Source organism: Ahaetulla prasina, chromosome 7 (assembly GCF_028640845.1).
Source record: "Ahaetulla prasina isolate Xishuangbanna chromosome 7, ASM2864084v1, whole genome shotgun sequence".
NCBI lineage: Eukaryota > Metazoa > Chordata > Lepidosauria > Squamata > Colubridae > Ahaetulla > Ahaetulla prasina.
In genome coordinates this window covers 92,945,880-92,969,931 of record NC_080545.1, presented here as the reverse complement: position 1 = coordinate 92,969,931, position 24,052 = coordinate 92,945,880, and the positions used below count along the sequence as shown (strand labels likewise).

General features: G+C 43.4%; 1 protein-coding gene across 2 annotated transcripts in view; it reads left to right on the top strand.

The window, feature by feature from the left end:
• The window catches only part of PROSER2 (proline and serine rich 2), a 54,926-nt gene that overhangs the window by 15,638 nt on the left and 15,236 nt on the right, over window positions 1-24,052 (top strand). For both annotated transcript variants that reach the window (XM_058191107.1, XM_058191106.1), the window contains exon 2: window positions 21,259-21,506. In XM_058191107.1, coding sequence (XP_058047090.1) covers window positions 21,372-21,506 — 135 coding nt within the window. In that variant the 5' untranslated portion in view covers window positions 21,259-21,371. The remainder of the gene's footprint in view (window positions 1-21,258; window positions 21,507-24,052) is intronic.

Genomic DNA, 24,052 nt, shown 5'->3' with positions numbered 1-24,052 from the left:
AAGTGATGGGCGATTTTTTAATTAAGATGAGATTTAAGATAGGAGAGAGTTTGACCTTGCTTTTATTTTATTTCTTGGTTACTGGTCTGTGATAAGTATTTGAGATAATTAACATAACATAACATAACATCAGAGTTGGAAGGGACCTTGGAGGCCTTCTAGTCCAACCCCCTGCCCAGGCAGGAAACCCTACACCATCTCAGTCTTGAGTTGTACTTTTTTCTTTTTAAGGTTGGGGTAAGAAAGGGGATAAAAAATGTGGGAACTAGATTTGATTAAATACTTTTCAGGATAAAGGGATGGAATAAAACTTTTGAAAGAAATGGGCTATTATAAAATTCAAAGAGGGGAAAACATTGGATAAATGATACAATGAGGGGGTGAAATTTGAAATATGTTTAATTATGTACCCGACGGATATCTTGTTCAACAAAGATTTGTATGTGGTTTGTTCTTTTTTAAAAAAAAAAAAACAACTTGTTTTTTAAAAAAATGCAAGTAGAAAAAATAGGGACCACCTGTGGTGGGAAGGTAACGGCGTTCCGTGCGCCTTTGGTGTTGAGTCATGCCAGCCACATGACCACGGAGACGTCTTCGGACAGCGCTGGCTCTTCGGCTTTGAAACGGAGATGAGCACCGCCCTCTAGAGTTGGGAACGACTAGCACATATGTGCGAGGGGAATCTTTACCTTTATCTTATCGTTGTAACTCAAGGATTATCTGTAACCGTATTTAGAGAAAAAGCTACCACCCTTAAAACCATGGCTATCGAATTTAACCCACTGTGGGGCACTTAGTAAAGAGAAGGGTTACAATTTTTTCCTGGCTGGTTACCTCTCTTACTAACTCAACTGGGTGTAAAGATGTTCTAACCCCAGCGAGTAAGAGTGCAGTTTTCTTTTTCCATTGGAAATCAAATCCAATTTCTATCCTTAAAATACTTTTGGCTTTGCCAAAATAGAGCCAATTTCTTTTCTGTCCATAAACGTCTGGTTTTTGGGGGGTTTTCTGGGCTGGTGTTTTTGAAACTTAATTCTGGTAAAGGCCATGGAAATTATTGGAAATACTAGCAACAGTCATTGAGATAATGACAGAATTATTATTATGGGAATGATAGTAAAAATTGTTGCATTCATAAAGATAGAAGAATGAAGAAACAGTCAGAAAGAATGGATTATAGCATTGATGGAACTCATGGAGATGGTGAAGATTATTGGTTTGGTCAGGGAAAAAAAGATAAAAGAAGTTTTAAAAAGACTGGATAGTTATATGGATTTTTTGCTGAAAGAAAAAAAAAGGCTGAATTGATTATTTTAGAATTATGAGAGTAGGAAGGCCTCTTAGAGAAGTTGGCCACCTTGAGCTATAAGACAGAGAATGAATGAATGAATGAATGAATGAATGAATGAATGAATGAATGAATTTGAGGATTAAAAGGGTGTAAGAAGGAACACAAAAAGTAAGATGGAAGTTACTTGATAAAAAGGTCAGAAATCAAAATTCAATCTTTTACTTTCCTTTTTTTTTTACTTTTTTCTTATTTTTTTATACTTATACTGTACAGGTATTGAAAAAAATTATATGTAAATACTAACACATTTATCCATTAGGATGTTAATCGATTTATTATCCTCTGAGCTTCGTGTGAGCCATACATTATTTTATCAGCTGCTTGCAGGAAACTATTTTCTCTGGGGTTTTTTTTTTCCTGTTCCTCCTTTCTTATCTTCTGTTTTTTTTCCTCTCATTCACTTTCTCTGCTCCTTCTTTTTTTTTTAAAAAAAAATGCTCATTTCATTCCTCAGCAATTCCGTTTCAGGTTTTGGGGCCCATTCTTCATTTCTTCATTATCATTTGATAGAGAGTTCTTTTTGGTTTTCGAAGTATGTCGGATTACCACACCTATTATTTTCTAACTATGTATGAAGGGAGTTGCATGAATTCAAAGCCAGGGTACAACCCTTCTTTCTTGTCTGTTTCCAGAAATATGTTTGCTTTCTGGCCTTTGCTACTGGGTTGGTGTAAGTTGGCAGACATTATATATATAAAAAAAATTTCTGGCAACTCCCAATCTGATATATAATTTTCAGTTTTGCTTTTACAGTGCTAGCTTTATAAGAGAGGATGTAACAGTAAGCCACTGTGCTGATTCAGGAAAGAGTTGTAAGGTAGGGCTAGGAAAAATTGAGAAGCCAAGAATTTAAACCCTTTTTTTTTTTCCTTTGCTTTTTCCCCCTCCTAAAAGGGAGGTTAAATATCCAGGAATTATTTTTTTCCCAGCCTTGCCAATTCTAACCTGATTGAAAAGAGCCACCAACACTTTCTGCAAAACGGAAGAGGTGGCCTTAAAAAAACTAAATACAACCTCAGATTGACACCTGGTGGATAAATAAACAAACAAACCCATGCGTTATTTTTTTTATTTTATTTTTTTACAAAAAACAGCAGTGAACAATCACTTAAATATGAGCCAGTGATGTGCTGCAACGGTCAAAAAAAAAAAAAAAAGCCAACATTGTCCTAGGCTGCATTAATAGAGGGATAGAATCAAGATTACGTGAAGTGTTAGTAGCACTTTATAATGCCTTGGTAAGACTACACCTGGATTATTGCATCCAGTTTTGGTTGATACGATATAAAAAAGATGTCGAGACTCTTAAGTATACTCGTGTATACTGCACGAATCAAGAAGAGGGCCTTGAAAATATTTACAGATCCCTCACATCCAGGACATAAACTGTTTCAACTCCTACCCTCAAAACGACGCTATAGAGCACTGCACAACAAAACAACTAGACACAAGAACAGTTTTTTCCCGAAGGCCATCATTCTGCTAAACAAATAATTCCCTCAACACTGTCAAACTATTTACTAAATCTGCACTACTATTAATCTTCTCATCATTCCCATCACCCATTTCCTTCCACTTATGACTGTATGACTGTAACTTTGTTGCTGGCAATCCTTATGATTTATATTGATATATTGACCATCAATTGTGTTGTAAATGTACCTTGATGAACGTATCTTTTCTTTTATGTACACTGAGAGCATAAGCACCAAGACAAATTCCTTGTGTGTCCAATCACACTTGGCCAATAAACATTCTATTCTATTCTATTCTAAAAGTAGAGTCCAGAGAAGAGCAGCAAAGATGATTAGGGGACTGGTAGCTCAAACATACAAAGAACAGTTGCAGAAATTGGGCATGTCTATTTTTATGAAAAGAAGGACTAGGGGGGACATGATAGCAGTGTTCCAATATTTCAGGGATTGCCACAAAGAAGAGGGAGTCAAACTATTCTCCAAAGCACCAGAGGGCAGGACAAGAAGCAATGGATAGAAACTAATCAAAGAGAGAAGCAACTTGGAATTAAGGAGAAATTTCCTGTCAGTGAGAACAGTTTGACTCCAGAACTTGTGGGTGCTCCTGCCAGTTCTGTACGGCCCATGCGAACCGGTAGCAGCGGTGGTGCGTGGTTTGGCAAACTAGTAGCGGCGGCAATACAAGGTTCCGCCCACCTGCCTGGACATTGTTACTTCCTGGTTTTAACCAGGAAGTAACCCATTTTTGACTCTCTGCGCATGCGCAGAGGGTCAATAACCTGATGTGACGATGGTGCCCATACTTCCGAACCGATAGGGAAGGTAGATAGATTTCACCCCTGCTCCTCAATCACTGGAGGTTTTTTAAGAAGAGACAGGACCGCCATTTGTCCGAAATGGTATACTATAGGGTCTCCTGCCTGTTTAGGGTGTAGGACTAGAAGACCTTCAAGGCCTCTTCCAAATCTGTTGGCATTTTCTTTGATTCCTTTTGGATTCCTATTTTTTTTTTATTTACATTTATATCCCGCCCTTCTCCGAAGACTCAAGGCCGCTTACAGTGTATAAGGCAATAGTCTCATTCTATTTGTATATTTACAAAGTCAACTTATTGCCCCCCCAACAATCTGGGTCCTCATTTTACCTACCTTATAAAGGATGGAAGGCTGAGTCAACCTTGGGCCGGGCTTGAACCTGCAGTAATTGCAGGCCGCTGTGTTCTAATAACAGGCTTCTTACCAGCCTGAGCTATTACGGCCCGTAATATTTGGCATTCAAACAATTTGGAACTATTATTTTTTTAGAAAAATACACTGAGTGATTACAGTCAGATATACGAGTAGTCCCCTCTTAATAACCAGTTACTTAGCAACAATTCAGAGTTACAGTGGATCTCTCTAGAGTTATTTATGACCCATTTTTGAAGTTCTGATAAGCAATAGCCCTTAGAGATATACCGCTTCACAGTGCTTTACAGCCCCTCTCTAAGCAGTTTACAGAGTCAGCAACTTGCCCCCAACAATCTGGGTCCTCATTTTTACCCACCTTGGAAGGATGAAAGGCTGAGTCCAACCTTGAGCCTGGTGAGATTCGAACTGCCAAATTGCAGGCAGCCAGCAGTCAGCAGAAATAACCTGCAGTACTGCATTCTAACCACTGCGCCACCACGGGTCTTACAATGAATTTTCTCCATGGTCATGTGATTGCATTTTGGGCATTTGGCAACTGGCTTGCATTTACGGCCGTTTGCGGTGTCCTGCACTCATATGACCACAATTTTTGGCCTTTTTTGTTGGTTTCTGGTGTTTACTTCCAGTTTTTAGCAAAAGCATGCCCCAAATTGGGGATAATAGATTCTCTTAACCCCCACGGTGTTTGCTTAACGACGGCCACAGAAAAGATCATAAAACTGAGCATGGTCAAAGAGGTAACCTGCTTAAAGACTGCCATGATTTAGGACTATAATTGCAACTTCAATTATGTTCATAAGTCAAGGACTACATGTAGAAGAAAACCTGTCATTGGCTGATTAATTTTTGTTCCTGAATTGTACGATGGAGTGCTTCAAGGCCTGGTACATTCAGGCAGAATTGCCTTATCAGTGAGATGGATGGAATATTAAGCAAACAAAAATACAAACAAATAAATAAATAGGCAAGGCTTGTGCTGAGATAAGGTTGAAACCTTTCTCAAGCTTTTTAAAAAATTGTTGTTGAATTCAGAGATGAGATAATAATAATAATAATAATAATAATAATAATAATAATAATAATAATAATAATAATAATAATAATAATAATAATAATAATAATAATTTAATTTGTATACCGCCCTTCTCCCGAAGGACTCAGGGCGGTTAACAGCCAAATAAAATAACAGTCAAGACACATACAATATTACTAAAAACAATAATTAAAGAACTTATTAAATTTGGCCCAAATTTTAAAATACTTTCAAACCCTATAAAACTAATTAAAATTTAAAACCCATAAAATCATCTAAAAAATTAAAATTCAAGCCAGTCCTGAGTGAGAGAATAGATATGTCTTAAATTCGCGGCGAAAGGTCCGAAGGTCAGGTAGCTGTCGAAGTCCAGGGGGAAGTTCGTTCTACAGGATGGGAGCCCCCACAGGGAAGGCCCTTCCCCTGGGGGCCGCCAGCCGACATTGCTTGGCTGATGGCACCCTAAGGAGTCCCTCTCTGTGAGAGCGTACGGGTTGATGTGAGAGCACACGGGTACAAGATGGCAGTAGGCGGTCCCGTAAATAACCCGGTCCTAAGCCATGGCAGATAGCTGTGGCAGAAATCTTTTTTTTTTTTAATTGAAAAAGTTTTAAAAAACAAAAACATTTCCCCCTTCCCCCCCCCCCCCGGCTTCCCCGGGTCAATCACAAGGTATTGTTATACATAAACCAAACATAGAGTAAAATTTTCCCTTCTAATCCAATTAACCTCATCCAAATCTTTTCATCTCCCAACCCCCTCCGCATTACATAAAATAATACTTCCTAATTATTCAAAGGCAATCTGATATTTCTTAATCTGATATGTGTTTTGTAGATAATCAATCCATTTTTTCCATTCAATTAAATATCTTTCCTGCGTATTGTCTTTTAAAAAAGCTGAGATTTTAGCCATCTCAGCCAAATTAATGACTTTCAATATCCATTCTTCTATTGTAGGTACCTCTTCTTTCTTCCAGTATTGTCCAATCAACAGTCTTGCTGCTGTTATTAAATTCAGAATCAATTTAGTCTCAATCCCTGTACAATCCGTTATAATTCCCAAAAGGAAAAATTGTGGCAGGAACTTTATCTTCTTCTTCAGTACATTTTGAATAATCCACCAAATTCTTATCCAAAAGGCCTTAATTTTCTTGCAAGTCCACCAAATATGAAAATATGTAGCATCATCACAATCACACCTCCAACATTTCGCTTGGATATTAGGATACATACATGATAATTTTTTGGGATCTAAGTGCCATCTATAAAACATCTTATAAAAATTTTCCCTTAAATTCTGTGCTTGTGTAAACTTAACATTTCTAACCCAGATTTTCTCCCATGTTTCCAACATTATTGGTTCCTGAATATTCTGTGCCCATTTTATCATACAGTCCTTTACCAAATCCTTTTCCGAATCTATTTCAAGCAACACATTATACAATCTCTTTATATGCTCCTGGGTCTGATTTCTAATTTGCTTTATTAAATTTTCCTCCCTTTGCATTATACCAATTTTTTGATCTCTGTGGCAGAAATCTCTGAACGCCTTCTCCAAATTAAGGGGTAAAATGAAAATATCCAATTTTGATTCTCTAGACGCCATTTACAGTGGGCGCTTGCTTCTCTTAATCCCAAACCATGCTGGCCCCCATCTGTGAAGAGAACTCCAATGCTCCTGTCATAAATAAATGATTGTCAATTCAAATTCAGATATTTTATTTTATTTTATTTTATTTATTTTATTTTATTTTACTGGCTGAGGAATTCTGGGAGTTGAAGTCCAGAAAACTTAAAAGTTGCCATGACCCTATGGGAAAAGCTTTCTTAACTATGCCCATCACACGCTTAACCTTGTAACATAAGGTACCCCACGATATACAACTGGCTGTTTAGTGACCGTTTGAAGTTAGGACCGACCTCCCCAAAATGTACCTATGACCTTGGAAGTGGTTGAATGCTGCCGGTTTAACAACCGGTTCGGTGAGTGCGCTTAAGGTGCTTGCGCGCAGTGGTGAAAATGGAGCATTTAGAAGCTCAGCTGCTTACCTTCCAAGTCAGCAACGGTAAGTAGAACAGTGAGGGGAGGGGGAATCAGCTGTGCCGCACAATTGAGATGAGCTACAAAACAGGAAATAAAGGCCAGGATAGAGCAAGGGCAGGAGGGTGGGAGGACGGGAGGGCGGGGCCTATTGATTGTCGCGCTACCGGTTCGCCTGAACCGGTCTGAACCAGCTGAATACCACCTCTGGACCTTGGTCATCCTCTGACCACCTGACCATATTTTGGATGCTTCGTGAGTGGCCCACAGCAATGTTGTGCCTGCGATGTATGTTTTTGATGAAAACCAGAGTTTATTTCTAGTTTTCAGCAAAAATGCCCCATAGTAAACAATGGATTTCCTTAACTCAGGGGTCAGCAACCTTAAACACTCACAGAACCACAAAGGCCCTAACCAGAAGCCCCCCTGTTGAATTCTGGAGCCAACTGGAAGTCTGCTTCCCCCCACCATAGTGTCTCCTTCTAGCGCGACATCCTTTTTCATCTACCTATTCTAACGGAAAGGCCTATAAATTGTGGAGCTGATTGGTGACAGGGAGCCGCAGCAGAGGGATGAAAGAGCCACATGCGGCTCCAGAGCTGCAGGTTGCTGACCCCTGGCTTAACTGCAGCATTCATTTAACAACTGCTTCCCCCCAAAAAAGGTTATAAAATCAGGTCAGTCACATGAGTGACTTGCTTTATGACTTTCATGACTTATGACCATCGTGGCCAGGCTCCATTACGGTCGCGAGTTGAACCTTCCCTTTAACTTGTTCAAATTAATCCTAAAATTTTATATAAGTCTAGTCACATTGCTTATAATTTAGCCCAATGCATGAACTCAGTCCATTGTGACTTATTCAGCAAGTCGTTTTTAAAAAGTAGGTTACTTAAAATGTGTCAGCCCATTTTTTATATATATATATATATTTGTCTCGGAATTGCTGACTGCAAAATCCTTTTGTAATGTACGATAAGATTCAGAATCAAGCAGGGAGGTTGCATTTCCTCCATCAGCAACTCCTGAAGGAAGCTGTCTCTTCTCCTGCCCAGTTTCTGCACCATTCCAGACAATAATATTTGACTTAAGGAGGGACCATCAGATGTTATCTCACTCTGAATCAATCTAGGTACGGTGTCTTTCATTCATGAACCTCTTCGTGGTGAAACACATTACAAGGCAGTATTTAAATTGTGTGCAATCCATTTTAACCCTACCCTAAAAATATGGGAAAGGGCACTTGAAGTTTGAACTTGAGCTGCAGAATTGTGTGTCGGGTAGGTACACCATCATCCAGAAGTTAGGTGCTTCCAGATGCTTTTATCGTGCAAGTATCCTACTCAGAGATAACCTTCTGTTTGCAAAATGGGAGGGGAGGATTGTCCCCTGATAGCAATCCCTTCCATTTGTAATTCTCCCCTATTTTCTTTCTTTGAACAGTTTTATTTTTCCTCTCTAATAGTTAAAGGAGGCAATCAAATATGTTTTCTATGTTCTGGAAAGCAAGACTGAATAATGGTGTTTTGGATTGCTGCCTGTTGTGCAACATCTTGGGGGGAAAGAATTTTCTTTAGGGTGTGTTTTTGTTCAGGATTCAAACACTAAAATTTCATTCCATTGGGAACACTTTCCTGAGCTTCTGTCCGATGAAAATCAGTTTATTGTGGATGGGATCCATCCATAATTGGAACCCTGACAATGGGATTCCTAGGAGCTTCCTCTTGGGTCTTGCATTGATTAAAATACCGGTATGTTGGATTTATGCAATTTGTTCAGTGGCTCGACTTACGAGCACAATTGACCCCAAAATTTCTGTTGCTTAGTGAGACAGTTGTCAAGTGAATTAAGTAAAATAAAACTCCCAGAATCCTGGGAGTTGAACACCACACGTATTCAAGTTGCAAAATTTGAAAAACATGGGACTAGAAGTTCCCTGGAGAGATTTTAGGCATTGCTTCTGTCTCAGCCCATAAACCAGGATGGTATAGGGAGTAAGGTGCTAAACTAGGTGCAAGGAGACCTAGTTTTTCATCCTGTTTAAGGCACAGGTGGGTGACCTTGAGCCAAACTTTCCCCTTCAGCCCTATTTATCGATTGATAAACGATAAATTTGGCATTGTATAGTTCCGGAGTCTTCAAAGTTGCCAACTTTAAGCCTTGTGCGTTTCAACTCCTGGAATTCTTCAGCCAGCCATGTCATGTCGTGGGAAAAGCTGGCTGAGGAATTCTGGGAGTTGAAGTCCACAAGTCACAAAGTTGCCAATTTTGCAGATTTCCTGGTAATAGTGAAACAGTAAGCTTTATTTTGACTCCTGGTCATTCGGTAGGCACATCCCTGCGGTTTTCTTGGCCGCAAATTAGTAATTGTTTGCCAAGTCTTTCTTCGACGATGCTTTTCTCGGTTACCTTGCCAAGCCTGCAGTTCGTGGTGGTCTCCCATCCGTTTATTAGCCAAGGCCGACCTTGCTTAACTTCCAAACTCAGCTTGGCTAGTCCAGCTGAGATAGGCTCAGAATATAATCCCTTAAAAAAACAATAGGCTCTGAGGCAGAGAGCTGTCCATTGTCATCTGCATTGTGTATCAAAGAATTTCAAGAGTCCTTTGAACCAGGGGTGGGATTTAGCCGGTTCGGAGTGGTTCGGGTGAACCAGATGCTAATTTTACATCTGGTTCGCCGAACCGATAGTTGCAAGGACTGGCTGGCCCCGTCCATCCCACCCCACCCCTCCCAGGAGTCTCCACACAGCCTGTTTTGGATGCCAGGTAAGTGCAGCACCCGCGTGGAGGCTCTAGGAGGGCGAAAAACAGACCTGGAAATTCCGGAAATCTGGAAATGAGCCCGTTTCCGACCTCCAGAGGGCCTCTGGAGCCCAGGGGAAGCCGTTTTTGCCCTTCCAGAGGTTCGAAGAAAGCCTGGGAGGATGAAAAATGGGCCTTCCAGAAGTTCCAGAAATCTGGAAACAGGCACGTTTCCATCCTCTTGAGAGCCTCCATCCTCTGGAGAGCCTCCAGAGCCTAGGGGAAACCATTTTTGCCCTCCCGGAGACTCGAGGAAAGCCTCTGGAGCTTGGGGAGGGCGAAAATGCCCCCCCCCCGGCTTTGGTACAGGAGGTCGAGTGGGCCATGCCCACCATGGCCACATCCACCCAGCAACCGGGCAGAGAACTGGTTGCTAAAATTTTTGAATCCCACCCCTGCTTTGAACCATCTGCTATTCAACTTCAAAATACAGGGGAATTTTGGACAGCCGTCCTCTCCTGGAATCAGTTCTTCTGACCAACGATCCAACCAAGAAGGTCTTTAATTCTGTATTTCTGGAGCCTCGGTAGGAAGGCGGTTTCAGGTATTGACCTGCATCTAGGAGATGATAGCAAGGTGGAACCTTCAACCAGTAAGTTAAGCAGGGAAAGAATGCTAGGAATTAAAAGTCAGCATCATTTGAAGAGACTTGATAGACCTTTTTTTTTTGCTAAGGGTGTTTTGTTATCTACGTGCCTATCCTTCGCAGGAATGCATTTTAGAAATTCCTTTGCATAGATATATATTTGCATATCTGGCTGCAAAGACATTCTTGAAATGTATTTCCATGGAGAAAGAAACCTATTTTAACTATGGAGAGCAGGTGGAAGATACCATGCAACTCATAAGGCGGTTCAGCCTTTCCCAAACAACTACTTCTTCAGATGTGTTGGGTACTCACAACTCCCGGAACGCCAAAGAATTCTGAAAGAACAACTCCCAGAATTCCAAAAACTCCCTGGGAATTCTGCAGAATGTCATTCCAGCTCATTTCAAAGCCACCAGGAAGTGCTAAAATTGCAGGTTACTCCTGGTTTCCTGTCACACTGCTTGGTCTCAACTCAACATATGACGGCCAGTTAAAATTACAATTACCGGCTTCCAAAAATGTTGTGGTTCGCTTTTTAATTAACATAAACTGTTCAATGCCTCGGGCATGACAGTCGTTAAGCCTTGAGGTGGGGGCTACCTTGTGGCTTTAAAATGTAATTTTGGAGTCATCTCTCAAACCGCAAAGACCGTCGTTTCGTGGCTTTGTCGTGGTCTTCTCAGTTAGGTCCGCAGAGAACATGGTTTGAAAACCAGACAAAGTAAGTTTGGAACTCAAAACTAAATAGCAGTACACTAATGGCCATCCCAGTCAGCAGATCCATGTTAAATGAGTAGAAGAATAGTGGTAGCTGTCATTCCTAGTGATGAAGAGATGGGCCTTGACCAGGCAAACTTCCAAACTCAAAGTAGAAAGAGAGGTTGGTCATCTAGATCAGGGGTCTCAAACTGGATTTCTTTGAGGGCCGGATCAGCCACGCGCAGCCCCTCCCCACCCCCAGGGAATGTTTCCCAAGGCCTATACACGCCCTTGAGTATCATGCTGATTATTCCAGATTGAAGTCAGGAATTTGCTATGTGCCTTATGAGAATTCACTTACTATATGAGCTAAACATGGGTGTTTGGAAATTCTCCTTCCTTCCTTCCTTCCTTCCTTCCTTCCTTCCTTCCTTCCTTCCTTCCTTCCTTCCTTCCTTCCTTCCTTCCTTCCTTTCTTTCTTTCTTTCTTCCCTCCCTCCCTCCCTCCCTTTTTCTCAACCTTCCTTCCTTCTTTCCTTCCTTCTTTCCTGTCTCCTGTTCTTCCTTCTTTCCTTCCTTCCTTCCCTCCCTCCCTCCCTTTTTCTTCCTTCCTTCCTTCCTTCCTCCCTCCCTCCCCCCCCCCCCTCCTTTCCTTCTTTCTCCTCTCCTGTTCTTTCTTCCTTCCTTCCTTCCTTCCTTCCTTCCTTCTTCCTTCCTTTTCTCCAGTCCTCCTTCCTTTTCTCTGGTCTCTCCTTCCTTCCTTCCTTTCCTTCCCTCCCTTTCTCCCTTCCTTTTTCTCTGGTCTTTCCTTCCTTCCTTCCTTCCTTCCTTCCTTCCTTCCTTCCTTCCTTCCTTCCTTCCTTCCCTCCCTCCCTCCCTCCCTCCTTTTTTCTTCAATCCTCTTTCCTTCCTTCCTTCCTTCCTTCCTTCCTCTTCCCTGTAATAATTGAAATTTTGGTTAGGTGGAATAGACTAGAATCCTTCCTCTCTCCCCTTCCCCCCTTACGTTTCATGCAAAAACTATCAGGGCGATCAATCATGTTATTTCTGAACTCTGGTACACCAAGGTCTCTTGCAAGTCGCTTGTTTACTCTTGATAACTCTTTTAGCAAGACAGCAGGGATGGGACAGACAGCTGAAGTCAGGGGAAAAAGAATGCCCGATTACACCTTTTCCTTCCAAACAGGGAGCACCTAGCCCAGGTTGGGGAAGCAGGTGGCAGAAGGAACATTGGAAAGATAAAATTCTCTTTGCTTATGTTTTTTTTCTCTCTCTTGCTTTTCTGGGGTCCAATGTGTGATTTGCACCCCAGCCCTATTCTGCCCTGGGTTTACCAGACAGCAAATATATCTTCTGTTTTTGGCTTAAGGTATATGTTTCTATTGCTCAGAATACTGTCTAACTATTTTAAAAGGACACAGTCAGGGGTGAAATCCCGCAGGTTCTGACAGGTTCTGGAGAACCGGTAGCGGAAATTTTGAGTAGTTCGGAGAACCGGCAAATACCACCTCTGGCTGGCCCCAGAGAGGGGTGGGAATGGGGATTTTGTAGTATCCTTCCCCAGGAGTGGGGTGGGAATGGGGATTTTGCATTATCCTTCCCCCAGGAGTGGGGTGGGAATAGGGATTTTGCAGTATCCTTCCCCAGGAGTGGGGTGGGAATGGGGATTTTGCAGTATCCTTCCCCCAGGAGTGGGGTGGGAATGGGGATTTTGCAGTATCATTCCCCCAGGAGTGGGGAGGGAATGGGGATTTTGCAGTATCCTTCCCCTGGAGTGGGGAGGGAATGAGGATTTCGCAGTATCCTTCCCCTGGAGTGGGGTGGGAATGGAGATTTTGTAGTATCCTTCCCCCAGGAATGGGGAGGGAATGGAGATTTTGCAGTATCCTTCCCCTGCCACACCCACCAAACCACACCCATAGAACCGGTAGTAAAAAAAATTTGGATTTCACCCCTGGACACAGGCTTTATTTTTCTCAATTTCTTTCAGTTTCTATGACTGCTCATCTCCAAATCTTGACTCCGGGCAGTTAACAAGAGTTAAAATCATCATAAGCAATTGGAACATAATAAAATATCTAAATGGCAGCCGAAAACCCCCAAAACATCGAAAGCATCTTGCCCTAGAAATCTATTTTTTAATAAATGAATCCTTTGGTAGAAAATGTCTTTTCCTTACCTACTTCTGGTTCAGGTGTACACATTTATCTTTTTTTTTTAATGAGCTCCTTCTCCTGTACTTGATTTATATTCCCCCGGTTTTAACAGCACCTAAAAACCTTGAGAAATGTTTAATTTTAGCTGACTGCCCTAGAAATGCAGGTTTTATTGGTGACTTAAGATTTGCGAGGGCCTATTTCAAACCTGCAAGTCATAACCAAACTGTTGCAATCAAACAGCGGGGGGGGAAAATAAACATACGGAAATCAACCCCTTAACGATCAACTCGTCTTATCTCTTGGGCATATATTTCATCTATTGTAATGTCTCTGGTTGGAAGCCATTAATTAAACTACAGATAAAGCAGATTTTTGTTTTGATTATCCACTTCCATATAGGTTGAGTTTCCTCGTTGTGCAATGCTATGATGTGGCCGGTTAGAGTTTTGGCTTTGCCCAATTGCTCTTTATTGCAAAAAGTGCTTAGTACAAATTGTTCTGGCTTTGGATGGTGTTTCAGTCTGATAGCTTTTATTCTTGAAGCTTTAAGTGTACTATTTCCCATCATCCCAGTGTTTGAAGGAAAATCCATCTGGTTTGGTTCCAAGCTGGGAGAAAGATGCTGGAAACAACATGGGGGCTGATTGGACAAAAAAGTGTAATAATAATAATAATAATAATAATAATAATAATAATAATAATAATAATAATAATAATAATAATAATAACAACAACAACAACAACAACAACAACAACAACAACAACAGAGTTGGAAGGGACCTTGAAGGCCTTCTAGTCCAACCCCCTGGCCAGGCAGGAAACCCTACACCATCTCAGTCAGATGGTTATCCAACATTTTCTTAAAAATTTCCAGTGTTGGAGCATTCACAACTTCTGCAGGCAAGTTGTTCCACTTATTGATTGTTCTAACTGTCAGGAAATTTCTCCTTAGTTCTAAGTTGCTTCTCTCCTTGATCAGTTTCCACCCATTGCTTCTTGTTCTACCCTCAGGTGCTTTGGAGAATGGCCCGACTCCCTCTTCTTTGTGCCAACCCCTGAGATATTGGAACACTGCTATCATGTCTCCCCTAGTCTTTCTTTTCATTAAACTAGACATACCCAGTTCCTGCAACCGTTCTTCGTATGTTTTAGCCTCCATTCCCCCAATCATCTTTGTTGCTCTTCTCTGCACTCTTTCTAGAGTCTCAACATCTTTTTTACATCGTGGCGACCAAAACTGGATGCAATATTCCAAGTGTGGCCTTACCAAGGCATTATAAAGTGGTACTAACACTTCACGTGATCTTGATTCTATCCCTCTGTTTATGCAGCCCAGAACTGTGTTGGCTTTTTTGGCAGCTGCTGCACACGGCTGGCTCATATCTAAATGGTTGTCCACTAGGACTCCACTAGGATGAACAGAACCAACCACAGAAAGACAGCGTGCAGTTCTGGGTCAGCTGAACAACTGGCTGAATAAATGGATGGATGGATCCAGGGTGAGATTCAGAAATTTTAGCAACCGGTTCTTTACCCGGTTGCCGGGTGGGCGTGGCCATGGTGGGCGTGGCCTACTCAGCCTTCTGCACCACGGGGGCGGTGGGGCGTTTTTGCCTTCCCCAGGCTCTGGAGGCTTTTCTCGAGCCTTTGGGAAGGCAAAAATCCCCCATTTCCAGACCTCCAGAACCTCCGGTAGGCCCGTTTTTGCCCTCCCAGAGGCTCCATGTGGGCCCTGCAGTTACCTGGCATCCAAAATGGGCTTCATGGAGACTCCTGGGACAGGCGGGGTGGGAGAGGCAAGGTCAGCCAGTCCGTGCAACTAACCACTTCGGCGAACCAGATTAAAATTAACATCCGGTTCGTCCTTGCTGGTCCGAACCGGCTGAATCCCACCCCTAGATGGAACTTTATAGTTTCTGTAACTTTGAAGTTTGTGATTTGTGCAATATGGCCTTTGTGTTTCTAAAAGTTTTTGTTGGGCAATTCCTATTGTGGCTAATGGTTTTTGTCCTGTGTTGGATATTGGTTGAGGGACTGTTTGTTCTAACCCTACTCTAACCCTGTTCTAATTCTGCTTTATTAGCTGTCAAACTTTGCTGTAAGGAGTTTCGAAATATCCTGTCTTGAATGGACTTCTGCCTGCAGTATTTGCTTTTGCTTATGAATGGAGCCATCTAGATAGTTGGCCTCTTCTTTCAATAGGCTCTTTATCTCCTTATGTGCTGGCATCTGCTGTGGGCTTTTTAAAAAGACTAGAGGCTGCTTTCTGCCTCTAAAAACACGTTTATAAAACTTTATCCTTTTTAACATTTTTTTTGTTTTGTTTACATTTATACCCCGCCCTTCTCCGAAGACTCAGGGCGGCTTACAGTGTATAAGGCAATAGTCTCATTCTATTTGTATATCTTTACAAAGTCAACTTATTGCCCCCCCAACAATCTGGGTCCAACATTACCCAAAACATTTCATTTTTCGGGGGGGAGGGCCTTCCCATGCCAGTGAGTGTATTAAACTTGTTTCAAACTGGGGTTTGACCTTTCAAGGTAGGATTTTGACAAGCCATCATCTTGCTCAAGAAAAGACAGCCAGTTTGGTCTAGTGGTTAAGGCACCAGGTTAGATACCAGGGGAACAGGAGTTCTAATTCCATGTTAGATATCAAACCTGCCTCAATGACTTTGGGCCAATCACTAGGAGATGGTAATTTCTAGTCCCGCCTTAGGCATGAAAGCCAATAGTAGGTTACTGTGGCCTGGTTCTAGAAAGTTCTTCAATTTCTCATCCAGCCTACAGCTCTGGGATATCCCTGTAATCTATGGAGCCCTTGGTGCTCTCTGAACTTCGTGGTTTTCTTGCAGATGTTTCATTACCCAACCAGATAACATCTGAAATCTGTCTACGGCGATTCTCAGTCATCCAGGTCATGGTTGTCCCAAAGGTGTTTTTTCAAAAGGCAACTGGACTTCCTTCGTTTTTCCTTGAAGACGTTTTGCTTCTCATCCAAGAAGCTTCTGAAGAACTGAAGTTCGTTTTGGATGGACTTCTTGGATGAGAAGCGAAATCACGGAAAAACAAAGAAAATCCAGTTGCCTTTGGAAGAAGCATCTTTGGAACACCTGAAGGTATCTAGCTGGGTGATGAAATGTCTACAAGAAAACAACCAAGCTCGGAGAGTGCCAAGAACTCCAAGTTCAAAGCTACAAATATTCTCTTCTTTGGGTTTGCTATCACTGAAGATCATCTTCATCTTCTTCAGATGATTATCACGTTACCTAGTTAAGTTATGAAACATCACAAGAAAAAAACCAAGTAGTCAGGCCCAAAGCCAAGAACGACACATGGTGATTCTTCCAAGCTGAGTGTTGTGGTCCACCAGCAGCCTACGGAGCTGGCAACGGAGTCGGACAGCGATGAGGCTGAGGTGAGGCCAGGGCCATCAGGAAGTGAGATGCGGGCTCAAGAGCCTCCAGAGACTGATAGTAGTGAGGCAGAGGAACAGGAGGAGCCTGTTCCTAATGCACGCATGTGAAGAGCTGCCAGAATGCAAGAGCAGCTAAAGCAACGAGGACGACTCAGGAGTAAGGCCAAGAGATGATTGGCCCCTCCCATAAGGCTTAAAACAGACCAGCAACGGCGTTTGGGCTTTGCCGGAAAACAACGTTGTAGCTTCGTGTTTTTTGTGACTTCTGGACATTAACCAGGAAGGGCCTTTGGCAGTTTGCCTAATTGGACTCAGGTTTGTGATAACTGAAGAATGAATGTTTGGGAGGCCTTTGTTTTACTTTGAGTTGAACGATGCTGGGAATGAAGTAATTCCCAGCTGTTCGAATAAAATTTATTTTATCACGGACTGAGTTTGTTGCTACCTACTTGGGTCTGGGTCACAACACTGAGTTCTTTATTGTTTCACACCCAAATTAGACAAATCTAACCAGACTCTGCATCTACAATATACTTTGTGAACTATTGGGGAGAGATGGTCTTCACCCTATTTCTCTCATACGTAATGTCCGGACTGAATTGTCTCTTCTCTTTCTTCAATTCAGCCTCTCCATCTTAGGAATCCATCTCCTTACTCTATTTCATCGTACAAGCTAAGCGACGGTGGGTTTCACATATTCCTACCACCGGTTCGGCCCGCGCGCGCACGCTTGCTTTGCGCGGGTACCTTTTGCTCATGCGCCCGGCCTTCTTCATATTTACTGCATGCGCACATACCTCCCACGCATCCATCCCCCCCCCCCAGCCCAGGGGTGAAATCTAAAATTTTTCCCTACCGGTTCTGTGGGCATGGCTTGGCAGGCATGGCAGGGGAAGGATATTGCAAAATCTCCATTCCCACCCCACTCTGGGGCCAGCTAGAGGTGTAATTTGCCGGTTCTCCAAACTACTCAAAATCTCCGCTACCGGTTCTCCAGAACCTGTCAGAACCTGCTGGATTTCACCCCTGCCCCGGCCTCGAAAACGTGGCTAAATAGAACGGTATTACGTCCGGGTGGGTCCTCCCACAGTCGCCGCTACTGGTTCGCTCGAATAGCTGAATACCACCTCTGAAGCTGAGAGAGTATCAAGAGGTCCCTGTTGTGTATTTCCCGCTCTCACCGCAGCCGGGGCCTTCTTATCTGCTTCCGAATGCTGAGGAATGTCCTAGTATGCCTCCCGGCCCCAGCCCTGGCTCCATGCCCAGACAGGCTGAGGAGGAGGAAGCACCTCCCGGCCCCAGCCCTGGCTCCATGCCCAGGCAAACGGAGCAACTAGACCCCTCCCCCTCCCCCACAGCATGTGAGCCTGAGGGAGGTCAATTACCAACAGCTGCCGACTGGAGTGACCCTCGCTTCAGAAGAATTGATAGGCGGCGGCGTCAGAAGGAAGGGAGGGGCAGGCCTGGATAAGTGCTGAGTCATGGAGCCACACCCCATGGCCTATATAAAGGATCTGCTTTCTGGCATTCTCTGAGTCAGGCAAAGTCTAAACATATCTTGCTGAAGTCACTTTCTGGTCTCCTGCCTGCCTTGAGGACTTTGCTAGGACTTTGGCAGAGCTGCAGAGGCACACCTGATTCGGATTTCCCTGACCCGGCCGTCAGCGGAGGAGTGGGACACGACAGTCCCCCGTCTAACCTGAGCTACAAATATTCTCTTCTTTTGTTGCCTCTTATAGTTCCAAGAATGGCAGCTTCTCCTTTAAGGAGAAAACTTGGTGGACACATCCATGTAGGGTTTTTTTTTTTGGCAGTGATATAGAAGCGGCTTGCCGTGGTCATCTCCTGGGGTGACTTTCAACTTTCCAAGCTAGCTTCCAACCATGGAATCACCTGACAGTCTCCTCTCCGAGTCCTAACACAGCTAGACAGGTTAAGCGTGGGACTGCTGAAACATTTGACAAATGTCTTCTTTTTATTATGGAAAAAGCAATCGTTGACATGAGGTCAACCCCACCCTCCAAGTGAGATGTTGGCTGGTGTCCAGTTCTAAATTGGATCCAGTGACATGGATTAGCTCTCCCCGTTTAACCTGAGCAGTGAGGAATCCTGCAGACGTTTCTCCTCCTTCCATAACCGCTTTCTGGGTACCAACTGTGTAAGCCCTGTGTCAATATGTTTAATTATTGATATGATTAAATGTCAAGAGGAGAACTTCCGACAGCCTGTCTCAGTGATGGAGTGACGTTCTTTGCATGTGGACCATAACAAGCTGTTCATGTGCAAGTTGATCAGGAAAGAAAAGCAAGTCTTTTCCTTGAAGATGTTTAGCTTCTCATCCAAGAAGCTTCTTCAGTTCTGTTCTTCCGGAACTGAAGAAGCTTCTTGGACGAGAAGCGAAATGTCTTCAAGGAAAAACAAAAGTCCAGTTGCCTTTTGAAAAAAAACACCTTTGGGACAACCATGACCTGGATGACTGAGAATCTCCGTAGAAAGATGCCCTTTCCCCCTTTGATGTATCCCGGCTTTTGTGCTTTCAGGGCAAAATAGACTATCTAGGAAGTGGGCTGGGTTTCATAATGTGGGAATGGCCAAACCCAGGTCAGAGGGAGGAACCAGTTTCACAAGAATAAGCTGGCTTGAGAGGCACTTCCTTGTAAAAAGAATGAAAGATCTTCTGATGCTTTTAATTGCTTTATTACCTAGACCAGGGTTGGCTAACCGGACCGAGTGCCCAAAGCGCGTGTGTGCGTGCACGAATGCACGTGTGCTTGCCCGAACCCCAAAAATGCAATGTGCATGTGCTCCCCGCACATGTGCCCCACCCTCCACCCATGTGTGTCCCCCCAGATGCACCTCACCCCCCCCATGCATTCATGCATGTCCCCTGCATCACCCCATGGCTCCGCGTATGTGTGCACACACACCCACATGCTCCGCCCTCGTACATGAACGTCAGAGACCCGATGATCAGCTAGGCAGCAGGAGGGGTGCATGTATGCGCAGCAAAGCTGAACTGGCACAATGGCTCCTGTGCTCACAGAGAGGGCACTGCATACTACCTGTGGCATGCGTGCCATAGATTCACCATCACGGTGTTAGTCAATTCTTACGTTACAAACCCACAAATGTGGGCTAACCAACACCGTCCACAGAAGAACAGTTCCTAAAGTCAAGAAGAGGGTCACACAATTGAAGATGATCATTGTGATTGTTGTCAACATTTTGGCTGTTTTTGTTGTGTCTGCGTCCCCCTGAGCTGGGCCCGCTGCCAGAAAGTGACTTGGAAAGTGAGGGGGAAGGGCTGTCAGGACTTACCTTGGGAGCACCGGCTTCCCTGGCTCAGCTCCAGGAGCCAGAGGCAGGCCAGGTGGAGGAGATAATGAGGCCTCCGTCCCCTGACTCTTTCACCCCCAGGCCACGCCTCCAGACCCGGCTGATGGCAATCAGGCCTGGCTGGACCCTAGGTTTCGTAGGCAGGAGAGGAGGGAACAACAGAAGCAAGGGTGGGGCAGGCCTAGGAAGTGCTGAGTCATGGAGCCACACCCCACAGGATATAAAAGGCAGCCAGAGCTGCTGTGTCTCTTTGTAACAGGCAAATCCACTGATTAAGAGCTGAAGTTTGTTTCTAGGTGACTCACCAGCATCGTGGAAGATAACGGAGGCTCTTGGCAGACGCTGGCTATTCTGCTGCCAGAGCCAGTGGTGGGATTCAGCCAGTTCGCACCACTTCGAGAGAACCGGTTGTTAACTTTCTGAACAGTTTGGTGAACTGGTTGTTGGAAGAAATCATTAGGGCAGAGAACAGGTTGTTAAATTACTTGAATCCCATCACTGGCCAGAGCTGATAGTGACAGCTAATTAAGCCATCATTCGGACGGAGGCGAGGGAGGACAGAACAGTTTTAATCCCATCCCTGGAAAAGACACTTTGGGGTTTAACGCCTTCCACCTATATCTTGGTTGTAACATGCCATCGTTCTCCAATCTTTACAAATGATCGAAACTTGGTCATTCGTTTCCATCATTCTGCTCTGCCGTTGGGAAGTTTAAACCAATATCTCCCATTCTATATTTTACTCCATCCCTGCCTTCCGAGCAAGGGATTAAATTGATAAGTTTATAATATTCGTTGAATGCTTCGGCGCGTCTATTGAGGTAAATAGAGCATCGCTAATAAAAACAGGATTGCTGATTGACTCGGAATGCCTGCAGAGCACAATTATTTTACCCAAAAAAAAAAAAAAACCCTTCAGAGATATCGCCGTCTGTTGTTTGATGTATATGTTAATGTGAGTTAAATCAGATGGAGAAACATCCAGAGAGGAAGGAAATACAGTTTGTTGATCTGGGTGACTCACAGTACTCTATTAAAGTCATTCATAATTTCATTTCAGAATAATACATGTCGGGAGTTTTGTTTTCAATTTGATGAACTTTCTCTCCTCTTCCTTCTCTCTCTCTCTCTCTCTCTCTCTTTTTTTTTTTTTTTTGCAGAACGGCTGGGGAGGGGATAAACGCTTGAACACCTCTGCTCGAGATTCGTGAGTGTTTCACATCGTATGAGAAAGAGGCGACCTTACAAAAACGGACACAATTTCTAGGGAGGGATGCCAAGGAACATGGTGTCAGACTACTCGGGAATGGGATACGAAATTCCTTCGGAGGTCCAGTTTGGGAACTTGGAAAAAACGCATCATCTGGAGAGTGGGAAAAGTTGCCCCGATCGAAAACACTCGATTTTGGTAAGTGTCTGGAGAGAGAAGAATCTTTTAACTTTTATATGTAACTTTTATATATAACAAAATGAAATTCAACAGCGAAAAAAGTAAGGTTCTACATTTAGGCAAAAAAACCAAAATGCACAGGTACCGTATATGTGGTACCTTGCTCAATAGTAGTACCTGTGAGAGGGATCTTGGAGTCCTAGTGGATAACCATTTAGATATGAGCCAGCAGTGTGCAGCAGCTGCTAAAAAAGCCAACACAGTTCTGGGCTGCATAAACAGAGGGATAGAATCAAGATCACGTGAAGTGTTAGTACCACTTTATAATGCCTTGGTAAGGCCACACTTGGAATATTGCATCCAGTTTTGGTCGCCACGATGTAAAAAAGATGCTGAAACTCTAGAAAGAGTACAGAGAAGAGCAACAAAGATGATTAGGGGACTGGAGGATAAAACATATGAAGAACGATTGCAGGAACTGGGTATGTCTAGTTTAATGAAAAGAAGGACTAGGGGAGACATGATAGCAGCGTTCCAATATCTCAGGGGCTGCCACAGAGAAGTGGGAGTCGGGCTGTTCTCCAAAGCACCTGAGGGTAGAACAAGAAGCAATGAGTGGAAACTGATCAAGGAAATAAGCAACTTAGAACTAAGGAGAAATTTCCTGACAGTTAGAACAATTAATAAGTGGAACAACTTGCCTGCAGAAGTTGTAAATGCTCCAACACTGGAAAAATTTAAGAAAATGTTAGATAACCATTTGTCTGAAATTGTGTAGGGTTTCCTGCCTGGGCAGGGGGTTGGACTAGAAGGCCTCCAAGGTCCCTTCCAACTCTGTTGTTGTTATTGTTATTGTTACATATTGTACGGCAGGACTTTTTAAACGGGGGGGGGCAATTCACAGTCCCTCAGACTGTCGGGGGCCCCGGAACCTGCTGGGTGGGCATGGCTAGGTGGTCATGTGATGGGGTGGGTGGGGCTAGGTGGTCATGTGACGGGGCGGGCGTGGCCAATTTAGCAGTCTATTAAACAATACGCACAAATTAAACTTTAATTTGTTTTTTTTAAAATAGTTTTTATTGAATGGTTTACATTTTAAAACCAAAAACATAATAATAATAATAATAATAATAATAATAATAATAATAATAATAATAATAATAATAATAATAATAATAATAATAATAATAATAATAAAACAAAATGAAAAACGGAGGGGAAAAGAGAAGATTAAAAAAAACATACACTTAAATTTCAATTTGTTATGCTCCCGGGGATGGAAAGCAGGTTAATGAAGCTGCTTTGCAGGGGGTGAGGATCTTCTGTTTATGTGTGTATCCCCCCCATCTCTCTCTCAGCTGGGGAGGCCAAAAATGGGCCCGTTTTTGGCCTCCCGGGGCTCCCTCGACCTCCAGAAGGCAGATGGGGGCTGACAGCTAGGTGAGGCGATGTGAGCGAGGCAGCCACATGGTCCTGTGTGGGCCAGATTAATGGCTTCAGCGGGCCGTATCCATAGTTTGAGGATCCCTGTTGTATGGCTTAGAACAGGGGTCTCCAACCTTGGCAACTTTAAGACTTGTGGACTTCAACTCCCAGAATTCTTCAGCCAGCTCCCAGGAACTCTGGGAGTTGAAGTCCACAAGTTTTAAAGTTGCCAAAGTTGGAGACCCCTAGCATAGAATGTGTAGGTTTGGGTTGAAGTTTTTGGACAAAGGAACGATGGTTGCTTGGCTTGTTTTGAATTTTTTTTTATGATTTATTAGTTTTCTATCCACCTTTAATGCTTTTTAAGTAGCTCAAGGCAGCACACATACCTAATACTCCTTCCTTCCCCTGTTTTCCCACAATAGCAATCCTGGGAGATGAGTTGGCTGAGAGAGAGTGACTGATCCAAAGTCAAGATCTCCCAGCCAACTTTCGCGGTTAAGGTGGGACTAAGAACTCACAGTCCCATCGTGATTGGCCCAGAGAAGGCTTGGTGACTTGGACCAATTGCCAGGAGACAATGAATTCTGTTCCCACCTTAACCGCGGATGCTGGCTGGGAGATCTTGAGCCAGTCACCAGGACACTGGGAGTTCTAGTGCCACCTTAAGGCATGAGAGCCAGCTGGGTGACTTTGGGCCAGTCCCTCTCCCTCAGCCCAACCCACCTCATAGGGTTGTTGTTGTAGGAAAAATAGGAGGAGGAAGCGGTATTCTGTACGTTTTCTGCCTTGAGTTATTTATAAAAACAATAAAGATGGGATATGAATGAATGAATGAATGAATGAACGAATCTTCTCCCAATCTAATAGTCACCTGGTCAAGTTTTCAAGACGATGGGGAAAATGCTGCTTCTTAGGAGCAACAGGATAGCTCAAAAGAAGAGAGCTGTTCTGTCCCCCTTCGCCTCCGTCCGATCGATGGCTTAATTAGCCAGCACTATCAGCTCTGGCAGCAAAATAGCGAGCATCTCCAAGTGTCCCTGTTTTCTCCCTCGACGTCGATGAGTCAAACAGTACTTCAGCTCTTAATTAAGCAGTTAATTTGCCTGCTACGAAGAGGCACAGCAGCTCTTGCTGCC